The 15310-nt window shown below is 41.1% G+C and overlaps 1 protein-coding gene across 1 annotated transcript; it reads left to right on the top strand.

The window, feature by feature from the left end:
- The first annotated feature begins 993 nt into the window (after positions 1–993).
- Positions 994–14781, top strand: LOC126594553 (transcription initiation factor IIB-2-like). Its single transcript, XM_050260919.1, has 7 exons — positions 994–1542; positions 2152–2176; positions 12325–12454; positions 12552–12682; positions 12822–12910; positions 13923–13999; positions 14447–14781. The coding sequence occupies exons 1-7, from the start codon at positions 1190–1192 to the stop codon at positions 14578–14580; spliced, it is 939 nt and encodes a 312-aa protein (XP_050116876.1). The 5' UTR covers positions 994–1189; the 3' UTR covers positions 14581–14781.
- Positions 14782–15310: the final 529 nt, after the last annotated feature.

Here is a 15310-nt window from a genome sequence, read left to right as displayed (position 1 = left end):
TTAATTCAACTTATAATATTCTATTTTGGAATTTTTGTGTTACTCCATATACTAAATAGGTTTGCAAAGAAAAATAAAAAAAACAACACGTTAGTGAAAATATCTCTAGTTACCCCATTCACAACCCTCCACAAAAACACCCTCTCTCTTCTTAGATTTCAAGTAGACGGGCCATGGGCCCACTCCAACAACACCGATACTGTCCCCACTTGGCCACATGCTCAATCCGTCAGGTGTGGAGTTTTAATACAAAAGGCCTTGGTGTTAGTTAGAGTAGGGTAATTCTATATAAATGGCTTGTTCTCAAGCCTTCTGGCCGATGTGGGACAAATGAATTCTAACATCTCTCTCTCTCCAACCCTTGACCGCCTAAACCCTCTCTCTCTCTCTCTCTCTCTCTCTCTCTCTCTCTCTCTCTCTCTCTCTCTCTCTCTCTCTCTCTCTCTCTCTCTCTTCAACACGTTAGTGAAAATACCTCTGGTAGGATGAGATTTGGATCTTTGATGGTGGGTAGTAGGGGAGGAGGTGTAAGTGGCGTAGCTGGGTGGTTGGCTTTAGGTTTTTAGGGGTAGGGGTAAATGTCGGAGGTGACTTTGATTGGGTTTCTTTTTCTTTCAAACCCATTTTGTATGTCGGATAAACCAAAAATTTCCCTTGCTATATTCATTTGAGATGCTCTAAATCTTCTTCACTTATCAGTGAGAGATTTTAATGTTCGATTCCGGCAAAAAGAGAATTTGAACCATATTATTGTTAGTACATTGTGAGGCTAAACTCACTCCCTCCCTTTAATGTATGTACTATCGTTTGTCAAAAAAAGAAAAAAAGAAAAAAACCACGTGCTATGTCCAATGCCATAATCCAACCCAACTCAAGAAATGGAGCCCAATCCAACATGAGCCCAAAAGAATAGGAATGCATGTCCAAAGTCCAAACGGTTGCCATCATGAAGGCTTGGTGATCTTCCTACCAAGTCCCTTCATACTCCAATCTGTCTATAAATACCCTGCTCTCTCACCTTCCCCTTCCTCCTCCATTTCAACATCTGTCTTTCTCTCAGCTCACCCCAACACAAACGGAAGGGAGAGAAACAAACAATAACGCCAAAGGAGAGAATCTCTCATCCTCCCAATTTTCTCACCTCCCAAACACCATTTTCCCATAACATTACTGTGTATTATACCTAGAAATGTCTGATGCGTATTGCCCCGACTGCAAGCGCCAGACGGAGGTCGTGTCTGACCACTCGGCCGGCGACACCGTATGCTCCGAGTGCGGCCTAGTGCTGGAATCCCATTCCATCGACGAGACCTCGGAGTGGCGTACCTTCGCCAACGAGTCGGGCGATAACGACCCGGTCCGTGTTGGCGGCCCTACCAACCCCTTGTTGGCCGATGGCGGGCTGTCCACTGTCATAGCCAAGCCTAATGGGGCTTCTGGTGAGTTCTTGTCTTCGTCCTTGGGTCGGTGGCAGAACCGTGGGTCTAATCCGGATCGGGGCTTGATACTGGCCTTCAAAACCATTGCTACCATGTCTGATAGGTATGGGATTGGTCCTGAGATATTGGGAAAATTGGTTTGGTTGCTAAGATATTGGGGAAAATTGATGAGTTTTCGATTGGGAAAAGCAGTTGTTTTCTGGATTAGATTTTGGGTTATGATTGAAGTTGGATCGGAATGATTATGACGAGTTGGTGAAAAAATAAAAACTGAATATTTAGGTTAGCGGAAGGTTAAAGATTTGTAGAAATTAGAGGTAAAACATGAAAATTTAATTTATTTAGGTATACTTTTCATGATTTAGCTGACTGAATTTAGGGATGATTTTGTTCTTGTTGAACCAAATTGATGCGAAGCTCTCTATTTTCTAAAAAAATTGTAAGATATTATGTTGAAATAAGATTTACCTTGTAGATTTTAGTGAGGAGGTTTCTTATAGTGAACATGTTTCAATGATGGTCATGGTGAATCTGCATCCAAAATATATAGGTTCCTAGTTTACTCATTAGTGAGTGTTTTATGTTATACCTTTTCCTATTTCTAATGCCTGCTTCTTCCCGGTGATGTTGAGATAGTATCAAAAGTTAATACTTTCCTCTTATGCTATTATTAAACTTGTACCAAAGCTGATGTGATAACGTTATGTTTCAGGTTGGGCCTTGTTGCAACCATCAAGGTATGCTATTTGCGTACTATCAAACATTTTTTTATGGGGACTACCATTAGTTCTAGTACACTCATATGTCTAATATTAGTTCTAGCACAAATTCATGCATAAAATACATGTAAAGTATAAAGAAGCTTTTTCCACTATTTTATTTTGTGATTATTGATATGAGTGAATTCGGTGTTTTACAAAATACTTAAACAAATGCCAGCATAAATTTAGTTATGAATATTTACTGAAGTATGTCGTTCAAGGCACCAAAACCAAGGCCAACCGGGAAACAAAGTAGACGTGAAGAAGCCTTATATATATGAGTATATATATAAGAATAATTGGATGCTCTTTTCTTTTCTGATTTATATTTTCGAATCTAACAAAAAACACGATAAAAAATGCCCACTAGAAACTAGAAATATTGAAAAGAGAACGAGAGAGCATGTAGTTATTAATTCATATGTTGATATATGTTCATTCGCTCTGCTCGCGGAGTGGTATACCGAAAAAAAGAAAAGTGTTCTCGGATTTGAAGGTATTCATTGACGAATGGTGGAAATTGATTCTGGAAAATTTCCAAGTAGCAGGAAGTCTGAGTGGCTTCGACATATGCAAAAGCACCATTATCTTAATTTTCTCTATAGTATCAATAATAATTTGATTTGCAAAACAGTGATGACTAATCCTGAACCTATTTAATATTTTAGAAGTTCGACATAATGCTTTATGATGGAGAATCATTTGTTACAAGCGTTTCTATTATGTCTTTTCTTATTTGGTTCAACTGTAATGGACCATTGTTCTCTAAGTTGAAACTTGAAACCAAGTCTTTTTATTTGTGACCAAGCCTTGAATGGAAGGGTTGTTATAGGCCATTGGCTAGTGGTAGGATGAAATAATGGACAAGCAGTAGAACCCTTTTAATTGGTTTGGTGTTTTGTGGTTTATGGATACTGGGTTTATCCTTTTTGGTGCTGATTGATGAATCTTAATTTTGTTTGCTTGTTGGAGTACAAAGATGTTCCATCTAGCTTTGATGTAGTACATTTGGTTGAAGAGAAATGGTAGGCTTTCTTGGTAAGGATAAAATTCAAGTGGGAAGGGTTCTCGAGACTTGATTCCAGAGTTCTTTTTTTTTTTTTTTTTTTTTTTTTTTTTTTTTTTTTGGGGTGTGTGTAAGTGTATTAGCAAGCGAGCGAGCAAAGTAAGGATAAAATTCAAGTGGGAAGAGTTCTCGAGACTTGATTCCAGAGAGCGAGCAAGTGTATTTTCTTCACATCACAGCCAAACTTGTTTAACAATAACAAGTTGTGAATTCAAATTGTTTGTGCTAATTTTTATCAAGTTGGTTGTTGGCCAAAACTTTAGGAAAAACCTTTAAAATTTGATTTTTTTTTGTTAGAAGGAGTGTAGAAGGTTATGAACTTATGATTGCACCTTCGGTGGAATGTCTGTTCAAAGGAGGAGGGGGAGGGCGTCAGGTAGTCGACAGCCGGCACTCCATGATCACGTCGAATCCTTATGAAAATGAATCCAGAACAAAATCGCGCTAAAGCTAGGGCGTCACCCGTAAGTGGCGCGCTGTGTGGCCTGAGCACAGTGATAAGTGAGCAAGGGTCGCTGTATCTCCATCGGCACCCGGATGCAGTGTTAAATGAGCAAGGGGGCCATAGAAACTTCTTTTCGAACGACTCCACTCAAAGTTGTTTGGGAGCATATGCTCCTATCAACTTTACCCGGGACACACAAAAGAAGTACTTTGATCCTATTAGACGGGGGAGGGTGAAGAAGCTAGGACAGAAGGGTAGAGTTCAAGAGAGCAAAATGCGTTTAGGAACGTGGAATATAGGAACCTTAACGGGAAAATCTATGGAAGTAGTGGAAGTTATGGTGAGGAGAAGGATAAATATTATGTGCCTACAAGAAACTAAGTGGGTTGGTAGTAAGGCAAAGGATCTAGAAAACTCAGGGTTTAAACTTTGGTATTCGGGCACAAATAGAACGAGAAACGGTGTTGGCATCATCGTGGACAAGACCTTGGTACAAGATGTTGTAGATGTCAAGAGGGTAGGAGATAGAATCATGGCAATCAAGATTGTAATAGGACAAGAACTTATCAATGTGATTAGTGCGTACGCACCTCAAGTAGGGTTGGATACGAGTTCGAAGGAGAAATTTTGGGAAGATCTTGGAGACTTGGTGCAAGGAATTGCTCAGACGGAGAAGTTATTTATAGGAGGAGATTTAAATGGACACGTGGGCAGGGAGACAGGCAACTATGGAGGTTTTCATGGTGGCCATGGTTTTGGGGAGAGAAATGAGGATGGGGAAGCTATCTTGGATTTTGCAATGGCATATGATCTCTTCTTAGCCAACACCTTCTTTAAGAAGAGAGAAGAACATGTGATCACCTACAAGAGTGGGTCGTCAAAAACACAAATAGATTTTCTTCTAATGAGGAAAGGGGATCGTATAACTTGTAAGGATTGCAAAGTTATACCAGGAGAGAGCGTGGCTAATCAACATCGCTTGTTGGTGATGGATGTACATATCAAAAGAGTAAGACAAAAGAACAAGACTTGGAAGTGCCCAAGGACTAGATGGTGGAATCTAAAAGAAGAAAAACAAGCAATTTTCAAAGAGAAGGTAATCACCCAATGTGTGTGGGATAGAGAGGGGGAAGCTAGCCAAATGTGGGATTCCATGGCTAGTTGTATCCGAAAAGTAGCAAAAGAGGTATTAGGAGAGTCCAAGGGCTTTGCCCCACACCAAAAGGAATCTTGGTGGTGGAATGAGGAGGTACAAACAAAGGTGAAGGCTAAGAAGGAATGTTGTAAAGCCTTATACAAGGAGAGGACTGATGAAAATGGTGAAAGGTATAGAAAAGCGAAGCAAGAGGCGAAGAAAGCTGTCAGAGAAGCTAAGTTAGCGGCTTACGACGATATGTATAAACGACTAGATACCAAAGAAGGAGAGTTGGATATCTATAAACTATCTAGAGCAAGGGAAAAGAAGACAAGGGACCTAAACCAAGTGAGGTGCATCAAGGATGAGGATGGAAAGGTTCTTGCTACAGAGAACGCGGTTAAAGACAGATGGAGAGGTTATTTTCATAATCTTTTCAATGAAGGACATGAAATGAGTGCTTCTTTAGGGGAGTTGAGTAACTCAGAAGAGTGTAGAAACTACTCCTTTTATCGTCGAATCCGGAAGGAAGAAGTGGTTGTAGCTTTGAAGAAGATGAAGCATAAAAAAGCAATAGGCCCAGACGATATACCAATCGAAGTGTGGAAACTTTTGGGAGAGACAGGTATAACATGGCTCACTGACCTTTTCAATAGGATTTTGAAAACGAAGAAGATGCCAAATGAGTGGCGAATGAGCACTTTGGTGCCTATCTACAAGAATAAGGGCGACGTACAAAATTGCATGAACTATAGGGGTATTAAGCTAATGAGTCATACAATGAAGCTCTGGGAGAGAGTCATTGAGCATAGATTGAGGCAAGAGACACGGGTTTCGGACAACCAATTCGGGTTCATGCCAGGGCGCTCAACCATGGAGGCAATCTATCTCTTACGAAGATTGATGGAAAGATATAGAGATGGGAAAAAGGATTTACACATGGTCTTTATAGATTTGGAAAAAGCGTATGATAGGGTCCCAAGAGACATTCTTTGGAGGATTTTAGAGAAGAAAGGAGTACGAGTAGCATATATCCAAGCTATAAAGGATATGTATGAAGGAGCAAAGACTGCCGTAAGAACTCATGAAGGACAAACCGAAAGCTTTCCCATAACTGTAGGATTACATCAAGGCTCATCCTTAAGTCCTTACCTTTTTGCGTTGGTAATGGATGAGTTAACACGACATATTCAAGATGATATTCCTTGGTGTATGCTTTTCGCAGACGATATAGTGTTGATAGATGAAACTCAGGAAGGGGTAAATGCAAAGCTTAACCTTTGGAGAGAAGTGTTGGAATCTAAAGGTCTTCGCCTAAGCCGATCAAAGACAGAATATATGGAGTGCAAGTTCAGTGCAAATGGAGGCCAAAACGAGTTAGGGGTGAGGATCGGAGATCAAGAAATACCAAAGAGCGACCATTTTCGTTACCTAGGATCTATCTTGCAAAAGAACGGAGAATTAGATGGAGATCTCAACCATAGAATACAAGCTGGATGGATGAAGTGGAAGAGTGCATCCGGCGTGTTGTGTGACCGCCGTATGCCACTGAAGCTCAAGGGAAAATTTTATAGGACGGCAATAAGGCCGGCGATGCTGTATGGCACAGAATGTTGGGCGGTGAAACATCAACACGTACACAAAATGGGTGTAGCGGAGATGAGGATGCTTCGTTGGATGTGTGGGCACACGAGAAAGGATAAGATTAGGAATGAGGATATCCGGGGTAAAGTAGGAGTAGCCGAAATTGAAGGAAAGATGAGAGAAAATCGGTTACGGTGGTTTGGACATGTGCAAAGAAGGCCTACTGACGTTCCGATTAGAAGATGCGACTATGGGACAGAGGTTCAGGGCCGAAGGGGTAGAGGAAGACCTAGGAAAACTTTGGAAGAGACTCTAAGAAAAGACTTAGAGTACTTGGATCTAACGAAGGACATGACACAGGATCGAGCACAATGGCGTTCTAAGATTCATATAGCCGATCCCACTCAGTGACTTGGATTTTCCAAGTCTCCAACCGAGAAGTTTTCCTCATTCGGGAAATTAAGAGAACACTACCCCAACCTACATGCTCCACTCAGAAAGCTTCAACATACAAGCTTTAACAAAAGAAAATTCAAAGAACTTAGCGAAGAAGGCTTTGGTGTATTTAACACAATACGTTGAAATGAAGGAAAGCTTATTTATTGATATCCCCGATAAGCTACAAATATGTACATATACATGAGTCAAAATAAGCACACAAGAGGGAGCCTTCACAAAGGTTGCTTAGGAGAAGTCTCAGCAGTCGGTAGAGCCCCAGAAAGAGAAGGCACCGGAGGGGTATCATTTGGAGCCTCAGTACTGGACAGAACCCTAGAAGGAGGAGGCATCAGAGGTTGATCATTTGGAGCTTCATTACGCGGTACAGCCCCAGAAGACGAAGGCAATAAATGCCTTTGGAACAAACCCACAAATCTCTGATGATCAAGTAAAACCTGACCATCAGTTTCCTTCATCTGGTCAAGCTTCCTCTTCATGTTTGTAGCATAGTCATGTGCGAGCCGGTGCAACTGTTTATTCTCATGCTTGAGCCCTCTAATCTCCTGTTTGAGACTCATCACTTCAGCCGCCAATGATTCAACTTGGCGGGTTCGAGCAAATAGGCGTTGGGCCATATTAGACACAGAACCTGCACACTGAACACTGAGAGCCAGCGAATCCTTAACAGCTAACTCATCAGACCGTTTGGAAAGTAGTCTGTTATCTTTGGGAGTGAGAAGGTTCCTGGCCACCACCGCAGCGGTCATATCATTCTTCATCACGGAATCCCCAACGGTAAGAGGACCAGTAGGGGAGACGAAGGATGGGCGCCATATGTTGTCTGGAGAAGGTGGGGCTGCCTCTTCAACAAGGTTCAAGTCAAAACGACGGTCGGAGGGGCCAGACATTTTCAAAGGTGTTGAAGAGAGAAGAGGTCGGACAAATCAAGATCTTAGAAGTGCAAGAATGAAGCTTCTACTGGTGGAGATTTAAGTGTGCTTTGGAACTTAATGCCAGCCCCTATAAAAATCTGCACTCGACGAAGCTTCAGAAATCGAAGAGGCGCCTGCTCAGAAATCGAAGAGGCGTTTGCTTTCTCAAAAGCTGGGCTGCTTAGAGATCACGAGGGTTGATCTCAGAAATCGAAGAGGCGTTTGCTTTCTCAAAAGTTGGGCTGCTCAAAGACCACGAAGGCCAATCTCAAAAATCGAAGAGGCGCTCGCTTTCTCAAAAGCTGGGCTCCCTAGAGACCACGAGGGCCGATATCAGAAATCGAAGAGGCACCTACTTTTCCAACCTTTTCCAGCCTTGTCAGCACCTGTCACACGCACACTCAGTTTTGCGGAAATTATGGGCATTCTGTCAAAGACTTCTGGGGAAGTAGAAAACACATGAATCTTACTGTTCAATCACCCACTTCCTACACGCAACAATAGCTCATGGGTACCACAGATAACTTTGCCAAAGTTCTCTGCCAAAGTTGAGCACGTGAAGCTTGCAGCTCCCACTACATCGCTCTGACCAAGAAGGGTAAAAGAATAGCAAAGAAACAGCACTAACAAAGTTTAGACCCATAAATTTTGAAGGTCTAGCTACCATATTATTACCCACAAGGGTAAAGGAACAGTACCACTGCTGGATAATTGGAAAGTCCCTGTGTGTCAACCTCTGTGCTTCGTGGCAAGGTAGACTAGCAAACATGCCCAACCTTTACTCACATTCGAGAAAACACTCCCAATAAGATTGCTTGCTCCAAAATCGAAGAGGCACCGTCCTCCGAATCTTGAGAGCCAGACTCCCAACATGACTACTTTCTTAAAAATCGAAGAGAGGGTAAAGGAACAGTACCATTGCTGGATAATTGGAAAGTCCCTGTGTGTCAACCTCTGTGCTTCGTGGCAAGGTAGACTAGCAAACATGCCCAACCTTTACTCACATTCGAGAAAACACTCCCAACAAGATTGCTTGCTCCAAAATCGAAGAGGCACCGCCCTCCGAATCTCGAGAGCCAGACTCCCAACATGATTACTTTCTCAAAAATCGAAGAGACACTGCTCCCCGAATCTCGAGAGCCAGACCCCCAGCATGATTGCTTTCTCAAAAATCGATGAGGCATCGTTCTCCGAATCAATCGAAGAGGCGCTCGCTTTCTCAAAAGCTGGGCTGCTCAGAGACCACGAGGGCCGATCTCAGAAATCGAAGAGGCACCTACTTTTCTAGCCTTGTCAACACCTGTCACACGCACACTCAGCTTTGCAGAAATTATGGGCATTCTGTCGAAGACTTCTGTTGAAGTAGAAAGCACATGAATCTTACTGTTCAATCACCCACTTCCCACACGCAACAATAGCTCATGGGTACCACAAATAACTTTGCCAAAGTTCTCTGCCAAAGTTGAGCACGTGAAGCTTGCAGCTCCCACTACATCGCTCTGACCAAGAAAGGTAAAAGAATAGCAAAGAAACAGCACTAACAAAAGTTTAGACACATAAATTTTGAAGGTCTAGCTACCATATTATTACCCACAACTGTAAAGGAACAGTACCACTGCTGGATAATTGGAAAGTCCCGGTGTGTCAACCTCTGTGCTTCGTGGCAAGGTAGACTAGCAAACATGCCCAACCTTTACTCACATTCGAGAAAACACTCCCAATAAGATTGCTTGCTCCAAAATCGAAGAGGCACCGTCCTCCGAATCTCGAGAGCCAGACTCCCAACATGACTACTTTCTCAAAATCGAAGAGAGGGTAAAGGAACAGTACCATTGCTGGATAATTGGAAAGTCCCTGTGTGTCAACCTTTGTGCTTCGTGGCAAGGTAGACTAGCAAACATGCCCAACCTTTACTCACATTCGAGACAACACTCCCAACAAGATTGCTTGCTCCAAAATCGAAGAGGCACCACCCTCCGAATCTCGAGAGCCAGACTCCCAACATGATTACTTCCTCAAAAATCGAAGAGACACTGCTCTCCGAATCTCGAGAGTCATACCCCCAGCATGATTGCTTTCTCAAAAATCGAAGAGGCATCGTTCTCCGAATCTCGAGAGCCAGATACCACAGACCACTTTTTCAAAGTGCTCTGACAGAGTTAAAACATGTGAAACTGGCAGCTCCCACTACCGTGCTATGACCAAGCAGGGTAAAGGAATAGCATTACTACTTGTTGTTAGGGAGACTCCTATATATGTCGACCTCCATCCCCAACGGACAGGCAGACCTGCAAAAATGCTCAACCCTTCATCATATCTGAGAGGGCACTCCCAACGAAGCCTTTCGAAATATTCAGCTTTCTTTCCCCCCGATAATACCTCTGCAAACAAGCTATACTAGAGCAAGAATATCTCATATCATCAGGGTTAAAAGCAAGAGTATCCCATATCATGCTTTTTCCCTGTCTTTTCTTTTGGCCTTGTTTTTACCTGCAAGACAAGGAGAAAGAGAGCAATTAGTCAGCACTTGGAATCAAGCTTCCAGCCAGGAACTGACTGCCTGGAACCCCTTACCTGATTACTTACCTGGCATTGCTCTCGAGTACTCATCTTCAACATCTTATGTTTCCAGGGAAGATTCCGCATCTGCTTGAGGAACAGATAGGGCAAGTGCGAAGGATACAAGGAAGCATGTGGAGACAAGCGTAACAGCACACGTGCCGATACATTCATTACTCTGTCAAAAGCAAAAGTATCCCATATCAGCAGGGTGGAACGTACTCTAGATTTGATGGACTTGTTTTGACCCTCAAATTCTTCAGTCGGCCTTATACTCTGGAGGAAACCAGAAAACCCTCCAGCTCAGTTCAAGAATAAGCCTGTGGAAAGTTACTTCTTCAAAAGCAAAAGTATCTCATATCATCTCTTCTCATTTTTCTTCTCTTTATCCTTCATGCTGCTGCAAGATGGGGAGAAGGTGAACAATCAGTCGGAGCTCTGATTGCTTACCTTGTCTGTCACCTCTTTCAGCAGACCCCCTAGCTCGGCGACTTGGGGGACTCCTACTACATGGTTTGTATCGCGCTTGACCAAGCCTGAAACTACAAGTAAGCTTCAAGTGAAATTGATACATTACCTTGTGCATCTCCACCAGTTAAAGATACCACCCCTGGATGGAGGAAGAGTACTTCCAGAGAAGATGCCACATCTACCTATGAGACAGATAAGGCAAGTCAAGACGACACCACACTCCGATACTTAGAAGTTTCGTGATTACGAGATCATTCTCCCACAATATTTCCTAATGTCATTTGTACTAAATCATTCACTTGTACTCACTAAATGAGAGCTTGAACCTATGTACTTGTGTAAACCCTTCACAATTAATGAGAACTCTTCTATTCCGTGGACGTAGCCAATCTGGGTGAACCACGTACATCTTGTGTTTGCTTTCCTATCTCTATCCATTTATATACTTATCCACACTAATGACTGGAGCAATCTAGCGAAGATCACAAAAAGCGATCGTTTTCGCTACCTAGGATCTATCTTGCAAGAGAACGGAGAATTAGATGGAGATCTCAACCATAGAATACGAGCTGGATGGAAAGAGTGCATCCGGCGTGTTGTGTGACCGTCGTAGGCCACTGAAGCTCAAGGGAAAATTTTATAGGACGGCAATAAGGCTAGCGATGTTGTATGGCACAGAATGTTGGGTGGTGAAGCATCAACACGTACACAAAATGGGTGTAGCGGAGATGAGGATGCTTCGTGGGATGTGTGGGCACACGAGAAAGGATAAGATTGGGAATGAGGATATCCGAGGTAAAGTAGGAGTAGCCGAAATTGTAGGAAAGATGAGAGAAAATCGGCTCCGGTGATTTTGAACATGTGCAAAGAAGGCCGACTGACGCTCCGGTTAGAAGATGTGACTACGGGACAGAGGTTCAGGGCCGAAGGGGTAGAGGAAGACCTAGGACAACTTTGGAAGAGACTCTAAGAAAAGACTTAGAGTACTTGGATCTAACGGAGGACATGACACAAAACCGAGCGCAATGGCGTTCTAGGATTCATATAGCCGACCCCACTTAGTGGGAAAAGGCTTTGTTGTTGTTGTTGTTGTTGTTGTTGTTGATAAAGTTCTTCTGTGAGCTTCTTGAAAATTGATAAAAGGGACCTGAGGACCTTAAGATTCCCAGCCTGATGTTTCAACTGGATAAATCTTTCCGTTTGCATGATATTTAAAGTTTTTAGTACAAGTTAATATGGTTATTATGGTGTTAAAGAAAAGAAACAGACATCATCTAATTATATATGTGCCTGGTCCATTTCTGACTAAAACAGGACTAACGAGATATATAATTGCTTTAGTGTATTTTTCTGGCTTGTTTATAATGTACTTCAGTGTATTTTATAAGATTTTTGGTTTATTTCTTTTCTCGCATAACTATTTTTCTCTTAATATTTGGGCATGCATTGGATTAGAGCATTATATCTAATGGTGCTTTTATGATTGGTTTACAGGATCGGGCTAATGAGATATATAAAAGGGTGGAAGATCAGAAATCTAGTAGAGGAAGAAATCAGGATGCACTATTGGCTGCTTGCCTGTACATTGCTTGTCGACAAGAAGATAAGCCACGCACTGTAAAGGGTACTGCTTATGACTTTTTTTTTTAACATCTAAATGCTTCCTGAATTATCTTTTGCCTTTGTGTATGAGTTTCCTTGAATCTGTGGATTTCACATAGAAATTTGCTCCGTCGCCAATGGAGCCACAAAGAAGGAAATTGGCCGAGCAAAAGAATACATAGTGAAACAACTGGGATTAGAGAAGGGTCAGTCAGTGGAGATGGGAACAATACATGCTGGGGACTTTATGGTGAGAAGCTTTTCATTATCTTTTTAATTCTGATTTGACGCAAATAATCATTAACTTTCGTTGAGCTAGGCAACAAATCATACTTAATACGTTTTCCTAGTTTGTTGTTGCCACTGACATAATATCTACTTAATTGCAGAGGCGATTCTGTTCCAATCTTGGTATGACTAATCAAGCAGTCAAAGCTGCCCAAGAAGCCGTGACAAAGTCAGAAGAATTCGATATAAGGTGGTTCCTTTTTTAATGCATTATGAACAAGAAGGGTATTATTGATGAATGCATATTTGGATGACTGAAAATGTTCCTTTCTTAATGTGTGTGTTATCAACATAGTAACACACTTTCATTTTACAGCAAATATCAGTTTCCCCTATGAACTTCCCAAAGTGACTTATAAGGACTATAAAACCAGTAGAAAGCTAGTTTAAAGAGCCAAATCGATAAAAATTATCTCCAAGAGACTCTATAATAGCAAAGTGAACAGTTGTTCTTTAAGTTTCTAGTCACTTTTCAATTGCTAAATGGTAAAAATTAATAAAACTCCAAAGGTGGACCTGTGAACCGAGGAACAAAGGAAGACATAAGATGGTTCTAGAAAATGAGTGGGTTGGGTTTTTTCTTTTTGAAATGATTAAAAGGTCGTACCCAGTGCACAAGGCTCCCGCTTTACGCAGGGTCTGGGAGAGGTGAATGTCGGCTAGCCTTACCCCCATTTTTGAAATGATTAATAATAAAAAATTAAAAGTTTGTTAAAATAGAGTGTTGTTGAAGATCAAAATTTAAAGAGGCTAGCTAAAGTAGTTTTTCCACACTGTTCACTTGCTAAAGAAGCAACAGTTAAAGAAAACTGTTGAGATGCTCTTAGGGCATGTTTTGTTTGAAATTGGCAATATGTTACAAGGTATTATACCGATAGCATTAAAGTTTCTAATAAATCGAGTTTCTTTTTCTTTTCTATCGGTACAATGGTTACAGTTGAGCCCAAAGAAATTATTAGAACAATGGTATTGTTTGTTCGTTTCCCAGCATTTCTGTTTTGGATAGTGATGAGAAGTTGGATGGAATAACAAAAATTTATCAAGTGATTACTTGTTGCAAATGAAATCCATTGGTCTCATAATATTCCCCCTTCGTATGTAAGGCGTGAAGATTCTTTATTTTAAGATTGGTGCGATGAGTTATGCCAAGCTGCACTAGTGGCTTCTAATGATGGTGGTTTCTTTTTGTGTCTAAATTTCAGGAGGAGCCCTATATCGATAGCAGCAGCAGTTATTTATATTATCACCCAGCTTTCAGACGACAAGAAGCCTCTCAAAGGTTCAATATCCTCTCCCTCTTTAGAAACAAGGGAATTAGCGTTTGAAAATTGCGGTTGAAAGCTTGTTAATTGGGTTTGCTATAGAGATCCAATCTCGTTGGATTTAATGTTATTCATTTCTAAATCATTTTTTTCCTTGCTACTATTTTATAGCATCTCTTGTAATTTAGAGCTCGTTTGGAAAGTGCTTTTAAAATGGTTGAAAGCGCTTTTGGTGAAAATGATTTTGGAACTAATCCTTAGTAAAAATGCAAGTAAATCTTGGAAACTTTGCTTTTTGGAAGAAGCTCATAACTAGTGCTTCTTGCAGAAAGCAGTTCAAGTGCTTTTGGAACGCAAAAAATTCTCTCTAAAAGTGATTTCAGTTATTTTAAAAGCAGTTCCAAACGAGCAATTAATTCATTCTTAATAAGCGCTGACGTATGCAATGGCCAATGTGAGTGCAGATATCTCCGTTGCTACTGGAGTAGCAGAAGGAACAATCAGAAACTCTTATAAAGACCTTCATCCCCATGTGTCAAAGATTATACCTGGCTGGTACGCAACGGAGGATGCTCTCAAGAACCTTTGCAGCCCTTGAAATGTAGGCGAAGCGGATTAATTAAGAACACAGAGAAAGTTGAATTGAATTGGAGAGGTCTTTTTTTTCTTCCCTGGCGTTGTATTTAACTATCGGATGTATGAACGATACAGAAGGCTTAAATTGTTATATAGAATTCCTTTTCATAGGAAATTATATATTCAATCGACTCAACTGAAATATATGCTTAAATTAGCAGAATGTTTTCGAGTTTTGAACTAGCAGAATGTTTCACCTCCGGAGTCTGGAGTACCATGACTGCAAGTGTGATCGTTTTAAATTGGGAGCTTTAACGAAGAAGGTTTTTCCAAATTTTTTCTTAACCAATAACACCTTTATTTAATGGAAATGACAAAAATTACGTACATCAAGTTTGGAAGTTCGGTAAAAAAAATCGGAAAATACGTCAACATGTGGGACTTCTATGAGAAGAAGAGGGCGTCGATACGAACTCGTACCCTCTATTCATTACAGTATGAAAGTCCTAAGAAGAATATAAGATTGGAAAGAATGATACGAGAGGGAAGAAAACAAGATGGGAAAGGAAAACGGGACTAAAACTGTCAAGGTACAAAATCGAAACTCGGTCAATTATTTTGGTAGGACCAATCTGTTGGGCTAGTTTGATGTTGGATTTTGTCCTATCATTAAATAAAGTTGTTAACGGATTCTTAATTAAAATTCAAAGTTTTGAAGTCTTTTCTATTCGTTTTTCTTTTTAAATTATGTG

This window comes from Malus sylvestris, chromosome 12 (assembly GCF_916048215.2).
Source record: "Malus sylvestris chromosome 12, drMalSylv7.2, whole genome shotgun sequence".
NCBI lineage: Eukaryota > Viridiplantae > Streptophyta > Magnoliopsida > Rosales > Rosaceae > Malus > Malus sylvestris.
The sequence above is the reverse complement of the archived record's forward strand: the minus strand, read 5'-3'. Positions and strand labels throughout refer to the sequence as shown.

What these genes read in the sequence shown, in the direction of transcription:
- LOC126594553 (XM_050260919.1), top strand. Translation starts at nt 1,190, where the DNA reads ATGTCTGATGCGTATTGCCCCGACTGCAAGCGCCAGACGGAGGTCGTG. An exon ending in ATTGCTACCATGTCTGATAG is followed by an intron (nt 1,543 to 2,151) that starts GTATGGGATTGG and finishes GTTATGTTTCAG; the next exon opens with GTTGGGCCTTGTTGCAACCA. An exon ending in TAAGCCACGCACTGTAAAGG is followed by an intron (nt 12,455 to 12,551) that starts GTACTGCTTATG and finishes GATTTCACATAG; the next exon opens with AAATTTGCTCCGTCGCCAAT.